The sequence below is a fragment of the Musca vetustissima genome, unplaced genomic scaffold (genome assembly GCF_032173495.1).
Source record: "Musca vetustissima isolate MV318-11 ecotype Yass unplaced genomic scaffold, APGP_CSIRO_Mvet_v1 utg61680, whole genome shotgun sequence".
Classification (NCBI taxonomy): domain Eukaryota; kingdom Metazoa; phylum Arthropoda; class Insecta; order Diptera; family Muscidae; genus Musca; species Musca vetustissima.
In genome coordinates, this window is record NW_026882624.1 from 263427 (window position 1) to 277883 (window position 14457).

The window sequence follows — 14457 nt, forward strand, 5'->3', positions numbered from 1 at the left end:
GTGACTGGATTGCAATTTCCAACCCCGTAGAAAGTGTAATGTGTGTAAATGGCAACCCTTATTTTTATTTTGCCGCTTACCGTTATTTATGGGGTAGTTAGTTGTTACATGACAACAATTGACATTTGCTTTCTGCTAAAGAGGGGGTGGAGGGTGGTGTCCACCACCCGCTGTCATCGTAGTAGAAGTTAGTATCCTTTTTCAGTTTGTTTGTAAACATGTAAGAGGCAACATAACCCAGAGGAATAACAAAATCCCGAGTATCCTAAAAAAAAGAAATCACTCCCAAAGAAGTCAAACCAACAACGACAACAAAAATTTCAATCTCCAGCAATGACTGAAACCAAAACAATTGCTGCCGCTGCTACAGCAGCTGGTGCGGTGGACAAAACCTTGGCCATGGAACGCCATATGATTTTTGTTTGTCCCGAATGTGGCCAAACGACAGATAGTCAACATGAATGGCGTCAACATCTAAACACCGTGCATGACTACAATAATAAGACAGCCACGGATTTTGGTTTCCGCATCATCGACAATAAATACCATGAATGCCAAATTTGCTTGAAACGTCTCACTCATGGTCTACATTCGTTGGTGGTGCTGCAGAATCATCGTTTCTCACACTTGAGTTATGGTGGGCCGTTCAAGTGTCGTTATTGTGCTGGGACGTATGTCAAAAAACGGGCGCTATCGGTGCATTTGTTTCGTTGCCACAGTCAGCGGATGAATAAACTGGACAATGAATATAAAATGGAGAAAATGCGCCAGGCCATAACCTTGCGACATCCTCGATTCAACCGAGAGTTCTTTATGCGTTTCATTTGTCCACAGTGTGGCAAATTATTTCAACGTTTCAACGAGTGGCTGGAACACATTGATATGGATCATGTGGGCACATCGGAAGCCCTTAATATGCATCGCATCATTCACACGCGTGATTATTATTGTAGTGATTGTTCGCTGACTTTGAAGAATGGACCCACCAAGGATCAGCTGCGACGTCATCGCTTTAGTCATCTACCCTACTCTGCATACTTTCAGTGTGCATTTTGTGTCACCCAAAAGTCGTTTAAAACGGATTTATTCCTGCATTTCATTCGTTACCATAGAGGGGAATTTTTGAAAAATAAAAAATACATATGTCCACCCAATGAATGGGCTGGTCCGGCCAGGGCAATGACATTGAGGCAAATACAAATTTTTATGGCCGATGAGAGGCCAGAGGTGATTGAAAGGAAAATACATTCCAAAGTTCCTAAACCGGATGTCAACGACCTACAGAGGTCGTCTTCGTTTTGTACAACTATAGCACCCACCAGGGTGAATGATATTTTACAAAAAGCCTTAGCCGAAAGTTGTATAGATTTGGAACAAGAACAAGAGGAGGCGGAGAGTGAAATTGCCATTGTAAATAACTATGAAGAATTCGATGACAACGATTTGGAAGCAATTTGCCTGGAAATGTTTGAAGAACTGCCCGAAGAAAATGAATGCCCCGAGAAACGTTTTAAAATCGACGAGAACGACAGCAACAACAACACAATTGCCGAATTACAAAGACGTGAAATGCAAAAATACATTAACTACTTGTGCCCGGAGTGTCTCAAGGAATTCGACAATCAACCCGATTGGCGTAATCACGTTTTCGATGATCACAATTTGGCCAATGCCATTAAAACGAAGTTCCATCCATTGAATGCGCCCAGGACATCATCGTATCTCTGTTTATCCTGTTATCAGGTACAAAAAACTACCAAACACGTCGACCTGCAACGACACTACTTTCAACATATGCCACATCAGAGCTATTTGAAATGTAATCTGTGTCAGAAAACGAAATCCAGTAAATCGAGAATGCTGCAGCATTTGGATTTCATACATCGCATTAAGATGCCCTTCGCCACCACCAAAGTACAATGCTTGGAATGTGATATTATATTTGAGGGATCATTGCGGGAACATTTGAAACAATGCACTGCCCACCTAAAGCCATTATCCATAGCACAATATGATAATATTGCGAAGAATACGAAAATATTGGAACATTTGAAAAAGGCTAGTCAACGTTTAGATAAAACGTTATTGGAATTAGGTATAGATCCTAGTCAATTCTAGTTGTAAGTTATAAATATACATATATACTATACATAATTACATATGTATGTATATAGAATTACACACCATGTGTGCTTTATTTAAAATGTTGTTTTTGTTTTTGAAAATATGTAATTGTAATTAGAGGGCATTGGATCTACTTGTTCTTGTCCTACCTGTTCTTCGTCATCCGAGCCTGAATCAAAAAATATTTTATTATTAAAAAAAAATAATATTATTTTTTACCTATTTATTTTTTTTTTGTATTATTTATTTACGTTATGTCATTAGTTTTTTTTTCATATGCAGCATATCTAAAAAATTATTTTAAATCCAATAAAGTATGTATCGTCTTGAGAAATGTTACTTCCTCAATTTATTAATTCGAAAAGATTTGCCGAGGGTGGACTATCCGGTCCAAGGTCATTTATAAAATAAACTAGCAAAGTACCCGCTACTTCGTATGCGGAACAGGAATAAAAAAATATTTCATATGGAAATCGTTGTACTATAGTTCTGAATTCCACCTCTATTCGTACATTTAATATCAAGTTTATTACCATTAAGTACTCTTCATACACATAAGCACTATTTTCCGAAATCCACACATTAGCAAAAACGTACAGGTTCCACATTTAATTCCATTTAGAACTTTTCGAACACATAATTATACATTTTCAAGACTACCTCTATACCGTCACCTCCACTAAATTTAGTACCAAAAACCCTTTGGTCCTTCTTTCTAACTCTCTGTCAATGACCAACATTCTAAATTTTAGGTTTCCAGCTCTCTCCGTTACCAAAATTCAAATTATTCAAAATTTAGCGAATTTTCTATTCTATTTACTATTGGTACACATAAATTCGAGTTTACAAAGTTGTCTCCATAGCTCAATACTACACTTCAACAGTAATTTTAATTAAAAAATTCGGGAGTCCAGCTCTATCCGTTCACACGTAATCAAGTTGTACCAAATATAGTACTATTTAGTACACATAGGTAATATGCTTCCATATCTCAATTCTGTATTCAAACATCAACCATTAGTCCAAATTATGGGTTTCCAGCTCTCTCCGTTCACCCAAATCCATCTAGTGCCGTTTAGTACTTTTCGTACACATAAATACGAGTTTCCAAAGATGTCGCTATAGCTCAATCTTCAACAGAAATCTTAATTCCAAATTTCAGGTTTTCAGTTCTATCCTTTCAAGCAACATCCAAATTGTACTAAATTTAGTACCACATATACCTTTCGTACCAATAAGTACGAATTTCATAATCTACCTCAGTCCTACACTCCAACAGTCATTTTAATTCCCAATTTGAAGACTTCAGCTCTATCTGTTCACCTAAATCCAACTTCCACCAAATTTAGTACCATTTAGTACTTTTCGTACAAATAAGTACGATTTTTTAAAGCTAATTCCGATTATCACGATTCCATCTCTACACACTCAACTGAGAGTACTTAGTACGGAATTTAGTACCATTTTACACTTTTATACACATAAGTACGAATGTCTTAAACCATTTCCGTACATCAACACCACTTCCCAACCTGTATTCCATTTAAAATGTCAAGATTCCAGCTATATATGTTCAATATATATACAATAGGAACTAAATTCAGTAAAGTTTAGTACCTTTAGTACACTTATAGGTCGAATTTCCAAAAACCCTTTTGCACATCTTTCTAACTTTCCATTAGTGACCAACATTCCAAATTTCAGAATTCTAGGTCTTCACGTTCGCTAATAAAAAGGGTACCATATTTGGTACATTTTAGTACTTTTCGTACCCTTCTACTTCCAACAAAACTTCCTGCATACCTCGATCCTACACCCTCATAATGATTCCAAATTCAAATTTAAATGTACCAAATTTAGTACAGAGTAGTACGAATTTCCAATACTTCTTACTAAACCCACACCCCCACAGTTATCCTAAATCCAAGTTTCAGAATTCCAACTCTATCGGTTCATCCACAATTCAATTTGTACCAAATTTAGTACACTGTAGTACGAATTTCCAAAACTTCCTACTTAACCTAAACCTACACTCCAAGTGATCCTAATTCCAAGTTTCAGAATTCCAACGCTATCGGTTCACTCACAATCCAAATTGTACCAAATTTAGTACACAGTAGTATGAATTTCCAAAACCTCCAACTTACCCTAACCCTACAACCCCACAGTGTCTCTAAATCCAAGTTTCAGGATTACAACTCTATCGGTTCACTCACAATTCAATTTGTACCAAATTTAGTACACTGTAGTACGAATTTCCAAAACTTCCTACAGACCCCAATCCTACACCCTCACAGTGATCCTAAATCCAAGTTTCAGGATTCCAACTCTATCGGTTCACCCTCAATTCAAATTGTACCAAATTTAGTACACAGTAGTATGAATTTCCAAAACTTCCTACAGACCCCAATCCTACACCCCCACAGTGATCCTATATCCAAGTTTCAGGATTCCAACTCCATCGGTTCACCCTCAATTCAAATTGTACAAAATTTAGTACATAGTAGTACCAATTTCCAAAACTTCCTACATACCCCAATCCTACACCCCCACAGTGATCCTAAATCCAAGTTTCAGGATTCCAACTCTATCGGTTCATCCACAATTCAATGTGTACCAAATTTAGTACACTGTAGTACGAATTTCCAAAACTTCCTACATACCCCAATCCTACACCACCACAGTGATCCTAACACAAAGTTTCAGGATTCCAGCTCTATCGGTTCACCCACAATTCAAATTGTACCAAATTTAGTACATAGTAGTACCAATTTCCAAAACTTCCTAAATACCCCAATCCTACACCCCCACAGTGATCCTAAATCCAAGTTTTAGGATTCCAACTCTTTCGGTTCACCTACAGTTCAAATTGTACGATATTTAGTACACAGTAGTACGAATTTCGAAAACTTCTTACTTACCAAAAACAGAGATGCTAAATCCAAGTTTCAGAATTACAACTCTTTCGGTTCACTCACAATTCAAATTGTACCAAATTTAGTACACAGTAGTACGAATTTCCAAAACGTCCCACTTAACCCAAACTTTCACCCCCAGAGTGATCCTAAATCCAAGATTTAGGATTCCAACTCTGTCGGTTCACCCACAATTCAAATTGTACCAAATTTAGTACACATTAGTAAAAATTTTTAAAACTTCCTACATATCTCGATCTTACACCCCAACAGTGATCCTGACTCCAAATTTCATGATTCTAGCTCTATTGGTTCGCATAAAATTCAAATTGTACCAAATTTAGTACCATTTAGTACCCATATAAATTACTGAAACTGGTAAAAAATTCCAAAACTACGTACATTACCAGTCCTACACTCCGACGGTAATGTTAATTTCAAATTTCAGGATTCCAGCTCGATTTGTATCTCCAAATTAAATTTGTACCAAATATAGTACCATATAGTACTTTTCGTACACATGAGTACACGCTTCCAAAACCATCTCCTTAAATGGACTCTACATCTCATCCCTAATTCGCATTCCAAATTTCATGTTTTTAGCTCTATCAATTCACATGCTACGAAATTGTACAAAATTAAGTACATTTTAGTACTTTTCGGATATTTATAGTTCGAATTTCCAAAAACCCGTTGGTACATCTATCCTACACTCAGAGACCACCAATCCAAATTTCAGAGTTCTAGCTCTACCGGTTCGCCAAATACAAATGGTATCACATTTAGTACTTTTTAGTACTTTTCGTACCGTTCTAGTACGAATTTCCAAAAACGCTTTTGTACATCTTCCTAACTTTACATCAGTGACCCACATTCCAAATTTCAGAATTCTAGCTCTTCCCGTTCGCCTAATACAAAGGGTACCATATTTGGTACATTTTAGTACTTTTCGTACCCTTCTAGTTCGAATTTCCAAAAACCCAGCCTTATCTCACGCCTACACACCAACACCAACCCACACTCAAAATTTCAAGCTTCTAGCTTTAGCCGTTTCGTCTGGGCGATGATCTGTCAGTCACTCACTCACTCACTCAATTCACTTAACACTAAGCTCTTTTATATATAAATTTTTGTTGTTGTCTTGTTGTTGTTTTTTGTGATTAAAGAAAAGTCCTTATTTTTGATGGCGGGCATGATAACTCCGCACAGAAACATCGGAATCCGAAAATTCCAACGGTGTTAGAAAGAGTGCATGTCTGGCTCTCGTATGAACTAGGATTATTGACTTCGATCTAAAATTAACAAAATGGCGGACCTTTGAAAAAATATTTTTGGAAAATCGCCGATTTTTGACCAAAAACAAAGTTAAAAAATAAGGAAGATCTTCACCGATTGGCTTTATCCTAGTTCATACGATAGCTATACACTCACAGAGAAACGTGTAAAAATTTGAAGTCGATTGGGTTATTAGTTTTTGAGTTATCGTGCCCGCCATTCGCAAAAGAGAAAAACGCGTTTAAAGTTTGAGAAGCCCTTTAGCCGTCACTTGATGCTGACACAATAAATCGGCTATAACTTCAAGAGTTCTTGAGATTTTCACTTGAAATTTTGTAGGGACATTCTTGAATTAGTCTAGATTCGAATTAAATCGAAAAAAAATTTGACCCCGAGAATGGGGGGGTCCCCTTAATGACAAAATGTTACCCTAGCCAGGTTACTTTCTGTCATTTTTAAGTCGGGAATCAGAGACGGAACGTTACTTTTGTATGGATCTAACCAAGATCTATTAACAAGGTCACCCAGCAAATTTAAAGGAAAAATTATCGAAAAACCACATAGCCAATTTTGTCTGATAAGCCGCTTAACAGTGAAAAATTCAAATAAAAATTATGAAAGAACAATAATGAAGCTACATAAAATATATATATATATATATATATTTTTTGAAAATTTATCGTGTACATTATTTAAAGGACGAAATAAAGGTGGAGGAGCATATCGTAAAATAATTGGCCACTTAAAAATTTGGAGAGATAAAATATCGAAATTAAATAAAAGTTGTAGCGCCAAATTGCATCAAAACAATAAACAGTTGTTTCACATGCCGTTGAATGTTGCCATATTTTCAAACTTTAATTAATATCTTTTAATTACAAAGCAATAAAAAGTAACAAATATTTAAAAAAAATCAATAAATAAAATATTGAAAAATATTACAAAATTAAATTACAATGGGGGAAAAAAAATTCAACTTAAATTACAATATGGCAACACGAGTCTTATTTTCAACTACCATTTTCGAAAATTCGAATACGCATCTCGCATGTTTTGCTTCTCCCTATTCATTCAAGGCAAGGCGAGAATGTGAAAGCGAAAAAATTTTCACAAGCGAGATTTTTCCCTAGCGAATATCCAGAATAAGGCTGTATAAGAATATTTTTACGAGGGCGGTGAGTTTTTAATCAATGGTTTTACAAGAGCTATTAGAAACAGAGGCATGGATTTTTAAAGAATATTATTACCAGGACTATTAATAACATAGACATGGATTTTTTAAGAATATTTTTACCATGATTAGTAGACTCTTTGGTGTGGAGAACATTTTTACCAAGACTAGTAATATCATAGACGTGGATTTTTTAAAGAATTTCTTTAACAAGACCTGTGGACCTTTTGGTGTGGACTTTTATAGAATATTAATTACCAAGAGTAGTATTAATATTTTTATCAGGACTATTAGCAACATAGGCATGGATTGTTAAGAAATATTTTTGCCAAGTCTTTGGTGTGGACTTTTAATGGATGTTTTTACTAAGACTATTCGTATCGAAAGCATGGATTTTAGAGAATATATTTGATTATTAGCAACAAACGCCCATGTGATATGTTCCAAGAGTTTTTGAACTCCCATACTTTTTCCAATTCCCATTTTGTGGAAAATGGTGTGTTCAATTTTGATCGAAAGTGAGGCTCGAAAGATTAGCTTTGTTCAATTTGTTATGAACTGTGTTCACTAACTATCAACAAAAACATATAAACACAACAAAAATAAGAAAAAATGTCTGCTGGCTTGATAATTGACCTGGTTTCTACTAGAAGAGGGCTAATGATATTGGAAGGAGTTAAACGACGTCGCCTTAGGGAATCTGTGTAAGAATTTCAATGTTTGCTCACGTTATAATCCTGAAAAGGTTGTGGAAATCGTAAACGATTAGGAATGTATTGTTTTTAGGTTAGGTTGAAATGAGGGGTGGATGATACCACCACAGGTCAAACATGAGATGGACATAAGCCAAATAAGGCTTAGACAGCTGGAATTAGTGAAAGTTTAGATTGTTTTTAAATAATCTGTAATGTCTGTCATATCGAGTTCACAAAATTCTAGCAATTATTACGGTGGCGGAGGTGGTGGCAGTATAATGGGTATGGATAACAATGCCTTTGGCAACAATCTGTTATTAGACATTCCCCGATAAAATGATAGCAAGTACAGCATTCACGGCCATTTTGTCGGCCTCACCATCCATGTCAGCAACGGGCTCATCGTCACAGAAAAAATCCAGAACATCCTCATCGACGTTGTTATCTTTCTCGTTAAATGCGGTGGTATTTTTTTAATTTTACTAGAAAACCTAATCTGAATACTGTATTTTTTTTAATAAAATGTTGTAAAAACAAGTTAAATATAAACTGTGCATTTTTTTAATGTGTATGTGCTAAGAAAAGTACGTACAATCTGATTTCTTTTTCCATCCATAAAGCAAGATATGATCGAATTATATTCCCAATATTTTTTTGGGTGTTCGGAATGAAGCACATCAAATGTGGGAAAATATTTCACATTCGAGCAAACTCGAAATGCAGCACATGGGCGATAGACATAGATTTTTTAAGGATCGGGTATGTACTGGCATTTAGTGCAACGGTAGGAATGTATCGAACACACGTCGATCTGTTCTGCGACACATTTTACACCTTTTTGAAGTGAATTCTTTACACTTACATTTTAATAGAGAAAGTCGGGTGTATTCATGTTTTTCTATATAAAAGAAAATCTTTTTTGAAATAAAAAATGTACATGATTATATATTAATATGTTAATATTGCGAATAATTTGTTTAAAATCACAAAATGAGGATGAAACGCCATTATAAATCAATTGTGTTGCATTTATTCTGAATGAATCTCTCACCTGACACAAACAGCTGATTTGAAATATGATCGTTCAAGATAGTGTTACCAAATATTTCTCTTAAATTAGTCAAATAATTAATGATATTACAAATGCTTTCATATATATAATTTATGTTTTGAATAATGAAATACATATTAAAAAATAATAATGTATTTATCGTTAGAATTAACGAAATTACTAGAAATGACAGAAACAATGTTAAACATGAATTAAATTTATATTGTATGGCAACACTATTTCTGCAGAGTACCATGTTGACGTTTATTGTAGTTTTTTTTTGTGGAACTTCGAAAATTTCAAAGCACACGAGAAGCAGAACAGGAGGTAACTTCTGAGGGGAAGCGCATGTGTGAAGTGTAAAAAACTCGCCGTGTGTTTCAGAACCCATTCAAATGTTTTACCAATACTAGTGGACCCTATGGTGTGGATTTTTTTCTATCTTACCAAATTTGATTTGTGATAAAATAAAACATCGGTTAATCATTTGTTATATATTTCCTTCATATTACTATATATGTATTTTTTTGAGTTTTCTTTTTATTTTTTATTTACTTTTAAATTTATTTCCATTTTTTTAATACATCATTGTTATCAATTGTTTAAATTTATTTGAATATATAATTATTTATAAGTTGCCGGTTTTTTTTTGTGTGTTCGGTTGAAAGGGGTTTCTGTATTTGTTTTTTTTTTCTTCTTGTTATGGGTTAAAATTAGGTATTTAATATTACTATTATTATTAATTATAATAATATACATTGATATTATGTATATAAGATTAAGTAAGATTGTATGTATGTGTGTATATATATTTAATATATAATTATGAATTTAATTACAGTGTAATTTGTTTGTTTTTTTTTTGGTGACGAACAAATATTGTTATATTATTATTTACACAATGTTATGGGTGGGAATGGAACATGATGGAGTAGATTATAAAAATTACAAAGAACAATTAAAGGGGAAAATAAAAAAATATCAACTATATATAATAAATACTAAATATTAACAATGTTAATTGAATTAAAAAAAAATAACAAATATTTATTTTTTATATTTCCATTCCAATGAATTATTATTTTTCGTTTTTATTTTATATTTAAATATTTATATAAAATGTATTTTGTTTTCAAATTAACTACATTTTGTGTTAATTGTTAATCTTATGTTTTCTAAATTTGTTTTTTTTCATTTTATTCTTTGTTATTTTTATTTTTAAGTTGTTAAATTATTATTTTTTATAATACATTCTATTTGTTTGATAGATGTGGATGTGTGTGTGAGTGTGTTGGCGTGTCTATATTTATTTTTCCCATAGATTCAGTTATTAATACTACACTTTATAATATTATTTATTAAGTTGTTGTTTTTTGTTTGTTTTATTTTTTCTTGATATTTCTAGAGGGTATTTTTATTTAATTATCTAATAGCACATTGTTCTTTTTGTTGTTGTTGGTTACTTTATTTTGAAATCCTTTACAATTATTTCATGTTTTCTCTTGTCGTTATTATTATATAATTATTACGTATATTGTTTTTTATTATATTATTAAAATGTTTTTTTTTTTTAATTTTTCATAGTTTTATTTATAAAAAATTGTGCCTTATTCCATTTTTTTATTATTAAAAACAAAATTACCTGATTTGTATTATTTGCTTTTAAGTTAAAGTATGTTGTTATCGTTTGTTGTTGGTTGGTTGGTTGTTTGTTATAGGGCTTTGTTGTTAGAAAAAAATAAATTTTAATAAAAAGGAAATTCTATGGAAAATTGTTTAATTTTTGTTTTTATTTCTATTTTATTTAATAATATATTATTAATAAATATTCTCTGTAATATTTCGCTGAGGTGTCAAAAATTCTTTAGAATTTTTCAATTTTTATTACACAGTGCTAGCAATTCAATGGGAAATAAAATATTGTTATCGATTACATTTGTTATAAATACAAGTGAGAACTTTTCTAGAAAAAAAATAGTATACATTTCTAGAGAAAATATTGTTATCGAATAGCTTATCTATTAAAATCGTTATTATCGATTCATTCGAATATAGCAAAATATGTTATCGATCAATGTTTTTTTTATGAATAACATGTTAACAATCAAAATTTCTAGAAGCAAATTCACTCCTACATAGACAATATTGTTATTATTTATATTATTATTAACATTTTTTATAGCTGATAATCGATACCTCTCAAGTTTGCTGTCAAAATCCATTTTTGTGACTTGACTTCCATTATGAAAACGTAAACAAAGTCCAAATCTTTGACATTATACTTGAGAAAAAACAGCTGATTTTCGCGAACTGGGTGACCTTATTAATAGATCTTGGTAAAAATTATCCTCAAAATTTGCATGCAAAATGTTCTTATCGATTATGTTTTCTATGGACAAATATTTTATCGATTATTATTTTTTTTATAGAAAAGGTTGATATCGATTAACTTTTCTAAAGAAACATTTGTTATCGATCCAGTTTCCAATTGAAAAGCGATCCATAAATCACCAACGAAAAACATTTGTTATCGGATTAAGTTTTCTATAGACAAATATTTTATCGATTAATTTTTATTATAGAAAATTTTGTTATCGATTAACATTTCTAAAGAAACATTTGTTAACGATCCACTTTTAAATAGAAAAATGAGTTATAGATCATTCCCCAACACAGGACAGTGGTTATCGAATTAAGTTTCTGCAGAAAAAAATTGTTATGGTTTTTTTTTTTTAAATTAGAAAAAAAAATTGTTATCGATATAGTTTTCTATAGATAAACAATATATTGTTTTTTTTTTTTAATTTTAAATTAGAAAGAAGAAGTTGTTATCGATTAGGTTTTTTATAGAAAATTTTGTTATCGATTAACTTTTCTAACGAAACATTTGTTAACGATTAACTTTTAAATCGAAAAATGAGTTATAGGTCATTAGAACGAAGAAGTTGTTATCGATTAGTTTTTTTTATAGAAAATTTTGTTATCGATTAACTTTTCTAACGAAACATTTGTTAACGATCCACTTTTTAAATGAGTTATAGATCATTCCCCAACAAAATACACTTGTTATCGATTAATTTTCTTTGTTACCGATCAAGTTTTCTATAAATAAATAGTATAATTGTTATTTTTTTAATTTTAAATTAGCAAGAAGTTGTTATGGAGCCACTTTTAAGTCATATTGTATCTAAAGATACCTATTTTTTCCTATAAAAACTAATATTTTCGATAAAATTTTCTTCTACGCAAATCGGTTATTACCAATAACCATTTCTGTGGAAATATTTCATGTCATTTTATATTTTTATTAAAAAATTGATTTTATAGCACTGTGTAACATAGTTTTATTTTTTCTATATCTTTTTTATATATATTGTATATATTTTCCGTTTCATTTTGTTATTCTCTAAATTTTTTTGTTATTTTGTTTATTTTTTTATAAATTTCAATACTGCTTGGTGTTTGTTTGTTGTATTATATATATTTTGTTGAGATATACTACATATACTTTTTTATTTTTAATTATATAATTTATTTGTTTATTTTTTGTTTTTGTTAAATTTACAATAATACTAAAATTAAAATTTTGCTAAATTTCTCTTGTTCTTGTATTATTTTTTTTCTTTTTAGATTTTGTTTTTATAAAAAGTATAATTTTTATTCATAAAAAAACAAATATTTTATTTAAAAAATAATTATTATTTAAAAATAAATAATTATTAAGTATTATTTAAAGAAAAATTGAAAATCGAAAGAAAATTAATTTAAAAAAGTATTAAAAATAATTATTTTTTACTGTTTTTCTCAAAATTCTGGATACAAATGTTTGGCACATTTAAAGGCATTAAATATATATGTATTTTTATATATGTATGTATATGTTAATCAGTTTGTTCGATATCGTTTTCACTTCTTATATTCTTATATTCGTGCCTAAACATTTTGTTCGAATAATTTTTTTATGAATGTTTTTATTTTTATTTATATAGACGCGAATTGTGTAAAATAATTCATTAAAAAATTTAAAATTCTAATTGAAAGCTAAACAAGGTGATTTTTAATCAATTACCGAATCTCACTTTTTCGAACCAATCAAAATCAGTGTACAGAACAACTTCTAATACCGTACACCCATGTTGCAATAATAAAGTGATGTATTAAAACAAAAACCTTTGTTTTTGTCTCGACCATCTGTCAAATTTATCCTTATAATATTTCACATGGTTGGCAACACTGCTGTCTATGTCTATGAAATCTTCAAATATCTAAAATAATATGATAGCTATACCAAGACATTGACCGATGTTTATAGTTTTTGTTGCGAAGATTTCACATCCACTGAAAACCCAAAAATATCAATTCGATTAAAAAACGAGCCCAAAATGTTCTATGCTCTGAATATTTTTTGTCTGGGAGAATTTATATCCAATGAGAACCCAAAATATAAATTACAGACAATTTGGGTTACAAATGTGTTAAAATACCGAAATTTAGCAAATACCCTTGTGTGTGGGCTATCCTAAAAAGTAGCCTAATACTGATATTTTTGATAAGAAGAGTTGCTACACAAATAAAAGCCAAAAATATCAAATTTGAGCAAATTCAGTTCAAATGCGTGGCCAAAATCTTACAAAACTTCCAATATTGCGGATACCATTATATGGGGTTTGTACCAAAACGTGGAGTGATTTCATTTCATTTTTAATTCCCGACATCCTAGAAGTAGATGACAATGTATGTGCACATTTTCAAAACTCTACCTTAAATATTGCGAGCTATATAATCATTTCAACAGACAGAGGGACTGTTAGACGAACTTGGTTAAATCGCCAAAATATTTATTAAGATCCTTCTGATACTTTATGGGGTTTCCGGTGAATATTTCTAAATACATCGTTTTCAAATAAAAATATACCAATCTTTGTTTTTTTAGACATTAACACAAAATATTATATTTTTTGAGGTTAGGTTATGTGAATTGGTATTTGAAAATTTTTAAAATTATATAGACACATTTTTTTAACTCTCATCCCTTAATTATAATACAAAACTGCTCGTTTAATTTTGAGGTTATGTTATGATATTAAAAAAAAAAAAAGAATTTCAATCAAATAATGTAATTCAAAATAAAATTATTGTTTTGGTCTTGCAAAAAAATTTCGGAAATAGAAAATTCACATTTTGTTTGAAATAAATATCCCCTTATTGTGTTAACCACAAATTTTC

The 14457-nt window shown here is 31.0% G+C and overlaps 2 protein-coding genes across 2 annotated transcripts in view; one reads left to right on the plus strand and one right to left on the minus strand.

Annotated features, from left to right (window-relative positions):
- The first annotated feature begins 383 nt into the window (after window positions 1–383).
- LOC133329194 (zinc finger protein 184-like) lies at window positions 384–2118 on the plus strand. Its single transcript, XM_061537688.1, has one exon. It carries the CDS (start codon window positions 400–402, stop codon window positions 2116–2118), a length of 1719 nt encoding a protein of 572 aa, XP_061393672.1. The 5' UTR covers window positions 384–399.
- An 80-nt stretch (window positions 2119–2198) lies between these two features.
- The window catches only part of LOC133329196 (histone-lysine N-methyltransferase, H3 lysine-79 specific), a 33824-nt gene continuing 21565 nt past the window's right edge, over window positions 2199–14457 (minus strand). Inside the window, 1 exon segment of the mRNA XM_061537689.1 lies at window positions 2199–2293. Coding sequence (XP_061393673.1) covers window positions 2199–2293 — 95 coding nt within the window.